The 16989-nt window shown below is 35.3% G+C and overlaps 2 protein-coding genes and 1 pseudogene across 3 annotated transcripts in view; 2 read left to right on the top strand and 1 right to left on the bottom strand.

Moving 5' to 3' along the window:
- Positions 1-4307, top strand: part of EMB3144 (AAA-type ATPase family protein) — a 33361-nt gene extending 29054 nt beyond the window's left edge. For both annotated transcript variants that reach the window (XM_088946195.1, XM_088946197.1), the window contains exons 14-17: positions 1509-1585; positions 2736-2879; positions 3197-3363; positions 3769-4307. In XM_088946195.1, coding sequence (XP_088802321.1) covers positions 1509-1585; positions 2736-2879; positions 3197-3340 — 365 coding nt within the window. In that variant the 3' untranslated portion in view covers positions 3341-3363; positions 3769-4307. The remainder of the gene's footprint in view (positions 1-1508; positions 1586-2735; positions 2880-3196; positions 3364-3768) is intronic.
- A 2150-nt stretch (positions 4308-6457) lies between these two features.
- LOC148851739 (pentatricopeptide repeat-containing protein At3g21470-like) lies at positions 6458-8669 on the top strand (annotated as a pseudogene).
- A 43-nt stretch (positions 8670-8712) lies between these two features.
- Positions 8713-11093, bottom strand: LOC148851738 (thylakoid lumenal protein (Mog1/PsbP/DUF1795-like photosystem II reaction center PsbP family protein)). The gene is made up of 5 exons (XM_088947507.1): positions 10398-11093; positions 9702-9805; positions 9439-9547; positions 8989-9216; positions 8713-8885 (listed from the first exon to the last, which is right to left on the bottom strand). Exons 1-5 carry the CDS (start codon positions 10741-10743, stop codon positions 8821-8823), a joined length of 852 nt encoding a protein of 283 aa, XP_088803633.1. The 5' UTR covers positions 10744-11093; the 3' UTR covers positions 8713-8820.
- Between the last annotated feature and the right edge of the window lie 5896 nt (positions 11094-16989).

Here is a 16989-nt window from a genome sequence, read left to right as displayed (position 1 = left end):
TTAGTCTTATAAATCAGTACTATATCATTCTGTTATGGACGCCTTCCTCGGGAAGACGTACCATCACCGCCGGCAGCAGCAGGCACCTAACCGCCAGCATCAGCAGTGATTCAGTGATGCTCATCCTACCTAGTTCGGCAACAACAGCCTTATCTAGATTAGATTAGCTCATTTTGCTTGTTCTTATCTCTTATCTTATCTTGTTAGTAGCTTATCAGATTAGGATTAGCTTATCTTATCGTTAGCAAAATAGAATTGGAAGTCTCCCTATTCGGCAAGGAGACTCCCTTTGATTAGGACTCTTGTAATCTCCTATTTAAGGAGACCCCATTATTGAATGAGATATCGAATATTCAGTTGAAGAAGTGAGTTAGGAGAGTTGGTGATCTCTTGAAGGGAAAACAGGAGGTTTTCCTCGTGGACCGACCCATGATGAGATCCTATTCCCGGGCCCTCAACACATTCACCATGCAATGCCCTTGTATAAATATCTAGTTTGTTCACCCATTATTAATGCCAAAATATGTGGTCTTAGTTCTGACTCTTGGTGTAAACCCGTCCAATGATTTAAAAGGCATGCCTCAGGTGTGCCTAGGTGCACAAGTGAGGAACATTTAGTGTATGTGCCTTGTCTAGGTCCCAAGTGTAGCACTTTCGAAAGGCACATGCCTGGTGTGCCTTGCTCTACAGCCCACATGGGCACCTTTTGAAAGTTTGCACATGTTTTTTTTTTTTTTTTCCTGTTTTTTTATGCCTAGCAGCTGGGCCAGGGGCTCTGCTTCCAGACCCCCAACCAAGCCCCTCGGGGCAAGCCTGAACAAGTCCATTTAGGGGTTTAAATTCTTAATCCCTATGAAAAAGATTTTACAATTTTAATTGTCTTTTAAAAATATCTTTTACTAGGATAAATGAATGGACAACATTAGCAAATAAGGGGGTTCTCTCCACTCCGGTTTACTCACTCATAGAAGCTATGAAAATTCCCTATTTGCTAATGTTGCTCATTCATTCATCCTAATAAAAGATATTTTTAAAATACAATTAAAATTATAATTTTTTTTAGGGATTAAGAATGCTTAATGTTTAACATCACATTAGCTATTTGAAATAAGGCAATTGGAGAAAAAATAAAGAGATCGAGAGTTTTACATGCTTGAATATGTTTTCTATGTTATCCTTGATTTCATTTTTAAAATTTGATTTTAAATATGCTTTACATGTTCTGTTTATGTATTTTAATATTTTGCACCTTGTGCTTTTAAAACACTGAACTCATAATAATTGAAAACCCTCCTGTCTTCCGTTCCGAGTTCTTACACTGGTTAATGCTCCCTCATGCATTTTAGTCTATTTATTGGCTAGATTCATATATATTATGTTGTACCACTTCATTTGTTAAGATTCTCTAATGATGCAATGATGTAGTTAGCCTAAACTTGTGATGCAGAAACATAGGCAGCTGATGTATTTATCAAAACTTTATCTTAATTGACTGATAATGGGTGTAGATATTCTAATTGTAAAAGGAGAGATTAAGGCTGACGAAATCTGGGACATATACAACAAAGCTCCTCGAATACCTCAGGTACTTATTTTTTCTCTTTTGTTTTTTTTGTTGATATCAACATTATATGGAAAAATGTAATTAGAGTACAAGGATGTGAAGGCCATTGAGTTATGGGAGCCTGCGAGCTTTCCCGGTGAAGTCTTGGAGTTGGTTTTATGATCTGTTTGTATTCACATGTAAATCCCTCTTTCTTCTTTTAGTTAATATAATTCTCAGCTTTCCTCTTCCAAAAAGAGAAAAAAAAGAAAGGTGTGAGGGCCATCAACCCTTCCCCAAGTGTAGAATGAGAAGTAGCCCTGCTGCTATTCTTTGTCAACTAACAAATCAACCCCAAATGACAACCATTCAGCTACCACCAATCTGGGATGTATTATCTCCGTACCTTAGTTACTGTTAGACCTGGTACCAAAATAATTTCTTCTGCATCAGTGTGCTGTATGGAATACATATTTTCCATTGGTTTTTGAAAAGCATGGTAGGAAGTCCCAGGATGGTGGAATTTTTCATGAATGGCAGTGTTTAGACTTTTTTTTGACCTTTTATTTTCGTCATATATGTTGATTGTTGATGCATAAATTTGCAACTCCTGATGCTGGTTTTCCTATGGCTTTGAGGAAAGGAGAATGCCATTTTCTTGTCTGCAATGTTTGACAAATTCTTGTAGTGGAAAATGAAAATAAAATAATACTTACTGGACAATCCTTCCGTTAAAAGTAGCTTTGTTAAGTGGAATTCTACTTTTATGTTCTGAATAGTTTCCTGGCTTAAATACATGGTTTGTTAAACATTCTGATACATGCGTTTCCTGACAAGTAAAGGGATTACTAAAGGTAATCAGGTGAAATAGTTAAATTATTGCTTGACAAAGTTTTAGTGGAGGGAGCTGGTAAAAAGGAGTTTTGATCCCAGGTCAGTGGGAACTACATCTTCTAGCTTTACGAGCTGGTATCAGGTGAAATAATTGTAAAATAGTAAGATGACTATATTCACTTATTTATGGCTAGAAGTATTTTTTCTTGTCACTTGATGCTGCTTTTAAATTGACTTGAGCATCAGAATGTTGCTTGAGACTTGTTTGAGACACAAGTCCACCTCATTGGTATGTTCACTTGAGAATTAGAGGCCTTGGACCTATCTTTCTGATATCTTAACATTGCAACTATTGCAGCCTCCTGTGCATCCTGTTGATGAGTATGGAGCACTCATTTATGCTGGGCGATGGGGAATTCATGGGAATTCACTTCCTGGAAGGGTCACTTTTGCACCAGGAAATGTTGGATTTTCCACCTTTGGTGCACCACGGCCACTGGAGGTAAGTATAGTTAATTTTGATATACTTTGTCATGGTCAAGGTTCAAAATATTGATGCACTCGAGATGCCAGTCAATAGCTTTTTTTTTTTTTTTCTCAAGTTCGGTTCAGAGGGGCTGGTTTAAGGTCTGGTCCGTCCACCCCCTGAACCGGTTGAAATCCCAAAACACCCCTGGACTGGCGTATCAGGAAGCCCCCGATACAATACGTATCGACTGATACGGCCCGACACATATCGAAAATTTGAACCTTGGTCATGGTAGTTCTCTTTGATGTGCTTTCAATCTTATTCTTACTTTTTTCTGTTCTTATCTGCAGACGCAAATCATTAGTGATGAGACTTGGAAACTTATAGATGGAATTTGGGATAAACGGATTGAAGAAATTAAGAAGGATGTTACCATGGAGATTGAGGAAGACAGAGAGAAACCACAACTTTTAATGGCTGATCACTTCCTTTGAAAATTCAGTCTAACTTTTTTTTGGTATGTTAATCCAATATTGTTCCATATCTTCCATGCAAGGTTTTCTTATTTTCAGGGCAAAATCTGAGTGTATTCTATTATAGTGTTTTACCACCTGTCCTTGAATTTCCTTTCTATTCACCACTTCATTTAATTTAAAGGCCATTGTTACCCAATCCCAATGTTGGTTGCAGCTGTTTGAGGCCTAGGGGGGGGGGGGACCGGATGATACAGACTTAACCTTTGCCATCTATTTTGCACAAGTGGTCTCTATCAGACTTGAACCCCTGCTCCCATACTTGTCAGCCAAAGATTTTACCGTTACACAAAGAAATGACCCCTACAAGGGAGCATGCTTAAAAGATGTACAAGCTGATGAAATACCTAAATTGCTTCCATGGCTAAGGGATACTACTTCTATTGCAGGCCCCTATACAATTTGACATGGTTGTTGCAGATTATGAATCAGAATCCAAGACGGTTAATATCAAAGGATCAAATCTGATGCCAAATATGGGTGCTGCAGATTGGGTTCTGTGGTCATTTTTCCACATAATGCTTGCATTCATTCCTTGTGCTTCTGCAACCTGATCCTTTACAATGAGAAGCTTACATCTTCCATTCAACAAGCTGATACAGAGCTCCTGATCAATACTCCTAAAGCTAGCCATTAACAAACCACGAATTGAGTTGAACATAATGTGAAAGCAAAGTGGTTTTCCCTTTACCAATTTAATGGCCACTGCTTCCCATGAAATTATGTATATGTATTATTCACGAATTTGGTGTCGGCAACGATTTTTTTTTTGTCTCCTGAACATGCCCAAAAGGCATAGTGTTGCAGCTTGGTGGAGCCTCTGCATGTTTGTAACCCATCTTTAATTAACATCCACTACAATGTTTTTAATAATGAATACTTGTAATATCGCACACAGGACAATTTTGAAGATTTCATGTTTTAGTTAGATGCTAGTAGAGCTTCAGTAATATAGTAATATTTAGCAAATTCACCTCATTAGGGGAGTCATTTATGTTTCTACCAAGGCTAAGCAGTCAAGTAAATGTCTGAAACTTATTTTCCTTTGATAAACTATTCTGAGCACCATACTGGTTGCATTTTTTGTCCCGCCTTAAGTTTTTCTGAATTCTTGATAGCATTTTGACATGGTTATGGGAAAATTATGTGCAACAGCATCAGGAGTTGTTTAAATTTATTGTATGACCTTTATACTTTGTAAAGTAATTAAACATTTGACAGGCACATAATTCAATAGGAACTCTTAAAAATGCAAAAGTAGCTGCTAGTAACGCCATTTTTGCACATAGCAGCAGGAAAAAAAACCATTTTTGCACATAACTTGTGCGAATAAAATATGCTTTTATGGGATTCCATTTTATAATTTGCAGAATTAAGACTGATTGCACTGGATATGTTGAAGAGATATGAGATTCAGAAATAGCCTGTAGCGTGAAGGAAGCATGGAAGCTTGCTTGTAGTTGGCTTGACCATCACCTGGTTTATATCTTTTCTTACATGAAAATGGCCTTACCATATATTTGATGTGACTAACCAACATTTGCAATAACCAGGTTTATTTCAAAATCAAAGCTCAAAAACAGAGGTATTCATCAAAGAAAAAAAGCAGAAAAACAGAGGCTCTTTCTTCTGATCTCCTGGTGCAAGATTAGTTGATTGCCTGATAGACTATGTTCAAAATATTAATACAACATGCCTGATTCATGTGTAGCAAAGGTAGAATATTGGAGTATCTGTTCAATTCTACCCGTGCTGCACGGTATCTGGTGGTATCAAATTGTATAGGACTAGGACTATAGCGGTTGATGCTATTGATCAATATTGGCAGGATACAATTTATCTCCATTCAATATCAGTTAGGAAATTAAAACAAATGGCTTCAAAATAAAGAAAAGTAAAATACCACAAGGAGAAAAAAAAATTGATCAATACAATAAGAATATTGACAAAGATTTATACCACTCTGAATGTTGGGGATTGTTGTACTTAGCCCTCCAAACTTCCATTTTTACGACAAAGACCCACCCTGAACTTTTAGACTCCAACATTTTGTTCCCATTGTTAAGCATTTTAAACTTCAGAAAAAATTCTCACATGATCGTCATGTACATGTTTAAATATTTTCAGAACTCTAAACTTCTCCTATATCATTTTATGAGACCATTTTGCGAAAAATTGATAAAATCAGAAAATGCAACAAAAAGCAGAAAATAAAAACTTGGAAATTGTAGAAAACATAGGAAATACAACAAAAAAATGAAGAAAAAGAGAAAAATACAACAAAACACAGAAAAAACGTAATATTATAGAAAATACAACAAAGTAATAGAAAAAGTACAAAATAAAAGAAAAAACTTTGAATTAGCATTTTACCATCAACTTGTTACAGGGGCAAAATGCTTCCAAAAGTTCAGAGCGGGTCTGTCGTAAATGAGAATTATGGAGGCTAAATGGCTAATGCTCACTACCCTCAAAGTGCAGAGCCGCATATCAAGAATATGTTACGTACTTTATGTTGTCACGGAAGAAAATAGGTTTTTGGCTCGATTAACCCTTGAATTTTGCCAAAATGCCGATTTTAATCTTAAAGAATAAAAAAGGTTATTTTCAACCCTAGGCTTTGGTAAAAAAAGGCCATTTGTAGGGAAAAACAGATGACATTTGAAATGGAGCCAATGGATCCGTTAGACAATGTTACGTGGCACCACTAAAGTTTGAAAATAGGACACTTTAATAAAGTTAATTAAGTAAATTACTTTAGGGTCTAATTAAATGACCATAAAGTATAATTAAGTATTTAGTTTATTTGATTAACCAATAAAGTTAATTACTTAAATAACCCTAAAGTATTTAATTAAGTTAATTAAATAAATTACACTAATTAAGATAATTAAGTAAACTAAGTAATTAAATAAGTAAATTAAATTAATTAAGGAAACAAAGTTAATTAATTAAATTAAATAAATAAAAATTAAGCGAATTAAGATGTGTGGGAATAGGGACCTCATTGGTTAGTGATGGAGCGCGATCCGGTTTCATAATAAAGAGGTCAGGCCAAATTTTCCTTCATCAGTTAGCATGTATTCTAAATGCCGCGGTATAGTTGATTCCCACAGGGTATTTGGCGAAATGCCCGATAGAAATGTGGTAACATGGAATGCAATGATAGGAGATTAGGAGGGTATTCAACGAATGGTGACAAGGGTTCTGCATCATTTATTTTTGAACGGATTCCAGAGAAGATGGAAGTTACATGGGCAGAGATGATTGGTGGGTTTGCAAGGAATGGGGATATTGTTGCTGCTAGGCGTCTGTTCAACTGCTCTCCACATGAGATGAGGAATGTGGTGAGATGGACTGTGATGATTGATGGATATGTGAGGATTGTGGGCAGATGGAGATGGCGAGGCTGCTATTTGAGGAGATGCCACAGCGGAATTGCTATTCTTACTCGCAATGATTGCTGGCTACTACTGCAAGATGGGTAACGTCAAGGAGGCGAGAGAGATCTTTGATCGCATTCCAGTCAACAATTTGTTGAACTGGAATTCATAGATTGCTGGATATGCATAGAAGGGATATTGCGAAGAGGCTCTGGAGGCCGAGAAGGATTTGATCTTTGATCGCATTCCAGGCCGAGAAGGATTTGAGCCTGATGAAGTTACAACAGCAAGTGCATTATCGACTTGTGCACATTTGATTTGGGTTCTTTGGATTATGGTAAAAAAATCCATAATGTTGAAGTTTGTTTTTAATGCGTTGGTTGACATGTAAGCAAAACGCGGGGATTTGCATAATGCAAGAATAATTTTTGAAAGGATGCCCCAGAGGAATGATGTTTGTTGGAATGCAATGCATCTCAGGCCTTGTCATTCATGGTTGGAGTGAAAAGGCTCTTGAGCTTATTGGCCGTATGGAGGAGTCAAGAGAGAAGCCCAATGAGTTCACAATTCTCTCTGTTCTTTTTGCTTGTGCACATGGAGGATTCATGAAGAAAGGATTAGAAATCTTTTCCAAAATGGAGGAGGAATGTGGTTTAGTTGCAGGCATTAAGAATTATGGTTGTTTGGCTGACCTTTTAGGATGGGCAGGAAGATGGGCTGCATTTGACATTCCTTATTTTAAGAACTTGTCTCCTTTTTACTGTTAAAATGCTCCTATGAATACTGAATTTTTAATAACTGCAAAAAGGAAATAAGACCTTAAAATAAGGAATGCCAAATGCAGCATAATGAAGCATATAACTTGATCAAGAGTATACCTATGAAACCCAATGGTGTGCTCTGCTTGGAACTTGTAGGATTGTTCATTTGGATACTATTGGAAGAATGGGGTCATCGTAACTTTGGAGGAAGCTCTGAGGTGTGTCTGAAGACACTGTCTTTTGAATGTTATTTGTTCCTATTCAATTTCACTGAGTTTGCTGTTGGGTTACAGACAAATCTGTTCCTACGATACAACAGAGCCTTAGGCGAGAAACTGCAACCAACAAAGTTGAAGAATCTCTGGAAAAACCTTCTGTGAGACTGTAGTAGACCGGACTGAGAGAAAGAGAGAGATAGTGAATTTCGAAAATGTATGTTTTTGGAGTCTGATTCATGCTCCTTAAATAATTTATGAAGAGGTATGAAGAAAAAGTAGGTGATGGTTCAGAGAAGACACCTTGAATAGTCACAACTTCAAACATTTTGATTGTTTAAATAGTAGTTAATAGTTAATGACTGATAACTTTGAATTGTACTTCTTGATCACACTCGATCGAATCGTGATCGTTGATCTCATCAACAATGATCAATGGTCAACAACGCACCAAAACCAAAGCCACCCTTTGCGAGCCATGCGGGTGTGAGCAAAGTGTGCGCACGCACGCGTGTGCACAATATCAAACCCCTATACTCTCCTCTACAATTTTTAAGGAGTGTAAATTAACTCCTATTAAAATACTGAAAACAAAGCTTATAATTTTCCAATGTTGGACAAGTTTAAAACTGAGTTTTGTAAAAGAAAAACTAATTTTTCAATGAAGTGTGTATGTGCAATTTTTCATGTAATTGACCAATCATACCCATTGGATTTAATCTCTTATGAGATTAAAATCCAACAAATACAGAGATGGTGGAGCGGGTGGCGAAAGAGATTGGGATTTCTAAGTTTGTGAGGTTATGATCCATACTATGTGTTGTTTCAATTATTTATAACTAAGAGAGGATCCTTCTTCATCATTTTCTTACAATGCTGCTTCAATTATTTGTCAATTCTTCACTATGAGCTTCTCCTGAAGGGCTGGCTGACCCAGCAAGAACTTCAAAAAGATGTTCTTGTACACCTGTAAATTCATTCTATGTGTATCAAATTCTGTAAATTTTTCAGTATGGAAAGAAATAAGTATTTCATACACCATATTTTTCTACAAAGAATTTTTATAATTTCCACTCATGAGTTTAGACAACACGGAAGGATTCAGCAATCCGTTTCAAATCCTTATAATGCCTCTTCCACTGAAGACCTGCAAGAATACATATAAATAAAATATTTTCAGCACATTGCCATAACTAATGGTTTTCATTTTCATGTGGAAAGAAATGTTGCAGAAGGATAAGCAATTATACCATTGGCAGTCACATTGAACAAGTACAGCCGATTGCCGGCGGCAGTTGCAGTGATGAGAGCATGAGGTGGCTCCAACTCATATTGGTAGTATGTCCTCCCGGAGTGCTCTGCTACTTCCATATTTAAAACTTTGCCTTCAACATTTTCCCCGATCACTTCTGGTCCAAATGCATTGATCACTTTTTCAGGTGGGCCAATTTGTTCAATTGTAGCATCTCCACCAAGGTCTGTACCAAAGACAGTCCCAAGAATATCATCAACACAAACTAGCAATGAATGGAACGAAGTTCTTGAAAAGATTAGTTGGAAAAATTAACTTGACCATGATCAAGCTGAACAGATTCTTCAAGCCCTTAACAAACTTGTTAACTATGCAAACCATGGAAGTACCTGAACAGGCATCTTTTAATTTTCAGCAAAAAAAAAAGGGAAAATCTTGAACTCATTACCTGCAAATCTGAGAACAGGTGCAACAATGACGAACAAGCGCCCTTCCTGAGTGCTAGCAAATCTCAAATCAATTTCCGTGCCACCAAGATCTGCAATTGAAACAGGAACCTGCAGTTCATAGCAGTTCGCTACATCAGAGACATCAAGCAAAATCTGTCTCTTCAGGAATTTAAAGGAGGATAACTCAGTCCAATCTAATGGTTTTGAGTATTAGTTCTAAAGATAAGTTTTGAGTCTTCTGTCCAATGAAGCAGTTAATTACCTCTTCCCAGTCTTTTGGGACCGAAAATGCATATGGGATTATTGGACTCCATCCGACACCATGCCCTCCAGACTTTTCATCTGGTCTGCGATATGTCCTCCAACCTGTCTGAGCAATTTCATTCCATATGAAAAATGGTCTAAAGCTTTGGAAAATAGAGGAAACAATGTCTTACAAAGAATAGAAAGAAAAAACACAAATGAATTATTTCTTGTAGCCTTTCATCAAGGCAAGTTTATGGCAGTAGCTTGGACTTGGATACAAAAAGGAGCAGATTTTCAATTCATATGGACAAGATACAAATTTCTGTACATGGTTCTTAGGTAGCTCGATTCCTTAGTTTTACTTAAATTATTTGGGTTAAAACTGAAAATCTGAAGACTGGAACTCTGTATTCGTGTTAATATTCATGGCGTAACAGGTGCTAATTTGATAAAGAACACATTGAACTCCCTTTTTCTCTCCTCCCTTGTTTTTTATGTTCATTCCCTCAAATTGATTGGTATACTACAACTGCAGCTGCTGTTGGAATCATTTTTTTTCCTTCTTTTTACATAACAACCAGAGATTAGCTTCTGTGACTTTTCTATCTATTTATCACAATATTCCATTTTGATATTAGATTCGGACAACCCAAGAAGAGAAAGAGATGAAATTAAAACAAAAAAAGGGAAGCAATTAACTTGAAAAACTAACCTTGTTCATCAGGCTCAGATAATCCAGGGATCCTTCCAGCAAGAAGGTTCTGTTTCACCACTGCTAATCCCTCTCTTGGAAAATCCAAAACTGCAGCCGAAACCAATGAGACCCCAGAAACCATAGCCCACCTTCTTGTCAGAAACCTGGACAGTTTATCAGTATCATCATCACCAAAGCCATTTTCTCTTGAACCTCTGGTAGCTTTTGTTGTTGAGTACCTTTTCTCTAGTGAAGATTGAACAGAAACATGGTGAGACAGAATCTGTCTAGATTGTAGAAATTGGTAAGCCTGGTTGCGACTCCCCAAGGAAAACCAGCAGTTCATAAACAGGGTTGTGCCCATTTCTTAGAATCTATTTCTGCTGTACTAGAATTTTAGAGAATTCGATAACAGATACTACAGAAAAATTGGGTTTTCTATTTCGTTTTAGAAAATCAAGAGCAGAAGTTAATGGCGAAGATGTAGCTCTGTCTCCAGGATGGTTTGGAATGGTGTAGGGTGTAGCCGTGTGGAATGGAGGTCCCGGAGGATGATCTGTCGATGATGATTCTGTGTTTGGGGACGAGGTGCCCACTGCCTGTACTACAGATGAGATAGCAATCTAAGATATGAAACCTGACCACAAATTCTGACTGCAGCTATGGGCCCGGACTGTTCAATCCCGGCATGTGATCCACATATTTTTCTATTTCTCTTCGTGGGAAATGGTGACTCTCAGGTTTTATTAGTGAGCTGTAGAAAAAAGGTTTATTGGTGGCGCACAAGTTCACAACGATTTGGACCCTAATGTTCTTGGGCACACAAAACTTGTTTACAATTGCCACGTGTCCTCTATGAAATGGGAATGAGCTTTCTTCGGCTAATCATCTATAATATTTATGCGAATGGCGAGGTCCTGGCTTCTAGAATTTTTATTGGACAGTTTTAGCCCTATATTTTAAGAAGTGTCTAGAGGGTATACATGTAACTATAATTTGATAAGATGTTAAGACACTAATTGACAATTAAAGAATGAATATAGCTAGGTTTCGGTTTTGCCCCAGAAACAGTCAATTAATAAATATAACTGATCGTTACTTTCTTCTTTATAACTGATGTGATCAATTGAGACCGGTTGTTTAGCATATAAAGCCTACGAAGAAACACTTAATTCCCCTTTGCAATACACACGGAACATAGTTTTTGAATTTTGGGTTTCCAAGTGCGTATTTGTATCAACTGGAAACACTAACAAGTAGATATTGAACAGTTTTGGATGCTCCGAGTCTAAGCCTTTCATAAACGATTGTGGAAATGGGTCATGGGGACAGTTGGTTTACTTATTCTCCTCAGATGATCGACTCCTATAGTCGATGTGATGGAACAAGATACAAGTCATCCTCCTCTGAATTTCCATGAAATTGAATCGTCTAGCTTCGAGTTCGAGTTTTCAGATGAAATTTCATGCATTACTGCAAACAATGAATTTTATAGGAAAGTTGGCTTCAACAAGAGGGGTTTGAAGGAAAAAGTAGTAAGAGGGGAAGAGAGGTAACACTGAGTTGTTAACCCTTTTCATCATGGCTTGTTTGAGTAGTGATGGCCAATATTTTTAACTTGTCTTTGACTAGCCGATTAAACTGTTCAAACCGTCATCTAATCAAGATTCAGAGTCCAGTTTGAGTAAAACCTGGAGAGAGGTTAAAAACAATTGATTTGATAAAAAACCGTCCAACCCAGACGGTTAGATAGTGGACACATTCAACCCAGTACGGGTTGCATACTAATCATGTAAGCAAACTTTGGGAGGCCTAACTTTGCATTTGGATGTCCGATTATTGTGATTTTTTTTGGGTAACTTTTTAATACCCATGCATCCCAATGTTCCATATCGCATTATTTTTTGCCAAACCCCTTTTTTGTCTCAAATTACAATTTTTAGTATTTTTTATGAATAAAAATTTAAAACTAAATAAAACATAAATTAGATATCCTATTTTTGTGCCATTTAGTCTTTCAGGAACACTTCGAGTTTCAAACATGCTTTATCTAACCTCTCAATTGACTTAGGGACAGTTTTAGAATTTTACAAAAGTTAGAGCCTCATAAATCCAAAACCATAAGTATGTAGAGCCAAAAAGTACAAATCACAAGACACCACGATCACTCGAATCCAACACTATTTACCCTTTGATCCTAAGACCCGAAGTTGGAACTGATTTTGATCGTTTGATTAGAGTCATTTTGATCATAAACCTCATTTCATGCCAAATTAGAAATCTAAAACCATAGGTACGTAGATCCCATAAATTCAAATCCAACGACACAAAGATCACCATAATTTGACATTGTTTACCCCTTCATCCTAAGACTCGAAGTCGAAATTGATTTTGATTGTCCAATCAGATCATTTTGATATTGAACCTCAATTCATGTTAAATAAAAAATCTGACACCATAGGTACATAGAGCCTAAAAATCCCAAACCAACAACACCCAGATCACTGAAATCCAACACCATTTACCTCCATCTTACGACCTGAAGTTAGAGTCGATTCCGATTGTCCGATTAGAGTCAGTTTTTTCCTAAACCTCATTTCATGTCAAATCAGAAATAAAAAATGATAGGTACATAGATCCCAAAAATCCAAATCCAATGACACCAAGATCACCCGAATCTGATACTGTTTACCCCTTCATCCTAAGACTCGAAGCCAAAATTGATTCCAATCATCCGATTGGAGTCATTTTGATCTTGAACCTCATTTCATGTCAAATCATAAATCTAAGACCATAGGTACATGGAGCCCAAAAATACAAATCCAATGACACCAAGATCACCATAATCCAACACCAATTATCCCTTCATCTTAAGACCCGAAGCCTTAACCGATTTCAATTACAATTATTCAGTAAGAGTTATTTTGGTCTTGAACTTCATTTCACATCAAATGATAAATCTAAAACCATAGCTACGTAGTGTCCAAAAATTCAAAATTCGACACTGTTTATCCCTTTATCTTAAGACTTGAAGCCGAAATTGATTCTGGTCATCCCATCGGGATCATTTTGATCTTAAACCCCAGATCAGGATCATTAGATCTGGCATCTTAGGTATATAGAACCAAAAAATCCAAATCCAACAACACCCAGATCATTGAAAACCAACACCCTTTACCTCATCGTCTTAAAACCCCAAGGATAGTCAATTCCAATCATTTGATCACAGTCATTTTTTGAACCTTAGTTTATGTCAAATCAGATATATATATATACCCAGATCATTGAAAACCAATGCCCTTTACCTCTTCATCTTAAGACCCCAAGGAGAGTCAATTCCAATCATTTGATCACAGTCATTTTCTGAACCTTAGTTTATGTCAAATCAGATATATATATATATATATATATATATATATATATATATATATATATATATATATATATATATATATGTTAGGTTGTGTTAAGCAAGCGATAGCTTGCTTCAATGTAGGTTGGTAGATTAGCATTTTAAACACTCCTTCGGTTAAGGTTAAAATGTGTGTGTACACCATTTTTCAATGCATTCTTATTGGTAGTCGGCCCTTATCCAATTCCCTAACGGGAATTTATGGGCCGGTTAATAAGAGTGGTTGGCCCTGATCCAATTCCCTAGCAGAAATTTAAGGGCCGGGGCCTATTACACGTTCCGGAACAGGAACGGTAAACAAATATGGTTTCGTATTAGTTTTCAAGGGGGAGAGCAATACACTCATTAAAACACCCTTAGGTATACATAATGGGTACTTGCTCTACCAAATATGCAGGAAACATACATTGGGTCACTCGCTCACTGCGTCGTAGGCCAACCACCATCGCCCACTACCCGAATATATATATATAAGTCAAAAAATGTTATTTTACGCATTCCTTTAATGTTTCTATACTATTATTAAAAGTGTGAATAATGGTGTGGAACTTTTTACTAGAATGCCCTTATTTTTTAATTTAATTTCTCTATAATTGTGAGGGTACAAAATGTAATTTGAACTACGCTAAATTTCTTTTCATTCAATTACCTCTCATTAAATTGTATTATTAACTCCCATTCCTTTATTGAATCCTATATTTAAGATATTGTTTTCACAAAAAAAAAATATAAATTTTATCAATTAGATCTACATCCAATGCTTTTAACGATATAAATACATGTTTTTTTAAATTTACACAAAAAATGGAACTATTTTTCCATCATGGTGGTGAGTAAGCAATTCAACCATCTAAGTAAAGTAGGCTAATCCATGATGTCATAATTAAATAAAAACTTTTAAAATATAGACAAATAACAAATGTAGAAAAATTGGACACACACACGTGTGTGTATGTATATATATGTATGTATATATTATTCATATTGAAACAAAAATAAGTATGACAAATAATAATTATTTTTATTCATGTTGGAAAGCAATCCAAAGGTAAAAATTATTTTTGTGGTGGTGAGTCAAAATTCAACATTTTTAATTAAATATGCCAACTTTTAATATCATAATTAAATAAAAATGGGAAAATATAAAAAGCACAAAAACATTATGTAATGATACAAAATTTTGTAAATAACATTTAGGCACCTATCTAATATTTTATATTAATCATATTAAAAAAACAAGTGTGATAAATAATAATTGCTTTATTGGTGTTGGAAATAAAATATAAAATTTAAAACCAACTTAAAAATGAAATTGTTTTCTTGGTGACAAGTTAACAATTCAACCTTTTGGATGATATGTGTCAATCATTGACTTCATAATTAAACAATAAAAATACAAAAAAAAAAGATAAAAATACAAAAAATATATAAAAAAAAGAAACTCTATAGAAAAATATTTGGTCACATCTCTAATATTTTATATTAATCATATTAAAACTTAGATACAATAAAAAATAATTGTTTTTAACTTTTTATTGATGATATAAATCAAATGCAAAATTCAAAATTAATGAAAAAGTGAGATTGTTTTCCTATTTGATGGTAGATCCATATGGCATTTTAGGTCAAATGTATCAACTTGTGAAGTTATAATAGATAATAAAGCTTTATTTTAAAAAGATAAAAACATAAAAGTATACAAAAAATATATAAATAATGTAAAAAAATCCAGGTATATTTCTATATTAATGACCTATAATAAGTGTGACAAATAAGAATAATTTTATAGACATAAAAATATAAAAAAATTGTAGAAAAATTTGGAATATATTATCATCATTATAAAATTTGTCACGTGCAAAGCATGTACACAAGTACTAATATAAAGAATATGTATGAATATTTGTTCCTACCATCCAACAAATAAGATGATCCCACATCAAAGTTAGAGCAATACAACAAGGTTAGAATTTGGGAGGCCTAACTTTGCATTTGGATGTCCAATTGTTGTGATTTTTTTATTTATTTATTTTGGTAACTTTTTAATATCTATGCATCCCAATGTTCCATATCCCATTATTTTTGCCAAATCCCCTTTTTTGTCTCAAATTGCAAATTTTAATACTTTTTATGAATAAAAATTTAAAACTAAATAAAACATAAATTAGACATTCTATTTTTGTGCCATTCAGTCTTCTAGGAACACTTCGAGTTTCAAGCATGCTTTATCTAACCTCTCAACTGACTTAGGGACATTCTTAGAATTTTACAAAAGTTAGAGCCTCATAAATCCAAGACCATAAGTACGTAGAGCCAAAAAATACAAATCACAAGACACCACGATCACTCGAATCCAACACTATTTACCATTTGATCCTAAGACCCGAAGTTGGAACTGATTTTGATCGTTTGATTAGAGTCATTTTGATCCTAAACCTCATTTCATGTCAAATTAAAAATCTAAAACCAAAGGTACATAGATCCCATAAATCCAAATCCAACGACACAAAGATCACCATAATCTGACACTGTTTACCCCTTCATCCTACGACCCGAAGTTGAAATTGATTTTGATCATCCAATCAACATCATTTTGATATTGAACCTCAATTCATGTTAAATAAAAAATCTGACACTATAGGTACATAGAGCCTAAAAATCCCAAACCAACGACACCCAGATCACTGAAATCCAACACCATTTACCTCCATCTTATGACCTGAAACCAGAGTCGATTCTGATTGTTTAATTAGAGTCATTTTTATTCTAAACCTCATTTCACATCAAATCAGAAATAAAAACCATAGGTACATAGATCCAAAAAATCCAAATCCAATGACACCAAGATCACCCGAATCCGATACTGTTTACCCCTTCATCCTAAGACTCGAAGCCAAAATCGATTCCAATCATCCGATTGGAGTCATTTTGAACTTGAACCTCATTTCATGTCAAATCATAAATCTAAGACCATAGGTACATGAAGCCCAAAAATACAAATCCAATGCCACCAAGATCACCATAATCCAACACCAATTATCCCTTCATCTTAAGTCACAAAGCCTTAACCGATTTCAATTGTTCGGTAAGAGTTATTTTGATCTTGAATTTCATTTCACATCAAATGATAAATTTAAAACCATAGCTACGTAGTGTCCAAAAAATCAAAATCTGACATTGTTTATCCCTTTGTCTTAA

Source organism: Nelumbo lutea, chromosome 5 (assembly GCF_056320005.1).
Source record: "Nelumbo lutea isolate HS-2025 chromosome 5, American lotus-T2T, whole genome shotgun sequence".
Taxonomy (NCBI): domain Eukaryota; kingdom Viridiplantae; phylum Streptophyta; class Magnoliopsida; order Proteales; family Nelumbonaceae; genus Nelumbo; species Nelumbo lutea.
The sequence above is the reverse complement of the archived record's forward strand: the minus strand, read 5'-3'. Positions and strand labels throughout refer to the sequence as shown.

Coding starts and splice junctions, on each gene's coding strand:
- LOC148851738 (XM_088947507.1), bottom strand. CDS start 10,743: ATGGGCACAACCCTGTTTATGAACTGCTGGTTTTCCTTGGGGAGTCGC. Junction 9,548..9,701: donor TCCCAAAAGACTGGGAAGAG/GTAATTAACTGC, acceptor TATGAACTGCAG/GTTCCTGTTTCAATTGCAGA. Junction 9,217..9,438: donor ACCTGTTCTCAGATTTGCAG/GTAATGAGTTCA, acceptor TCTTTGGTACAG/ACCTTGGTGGAGATGCTACA.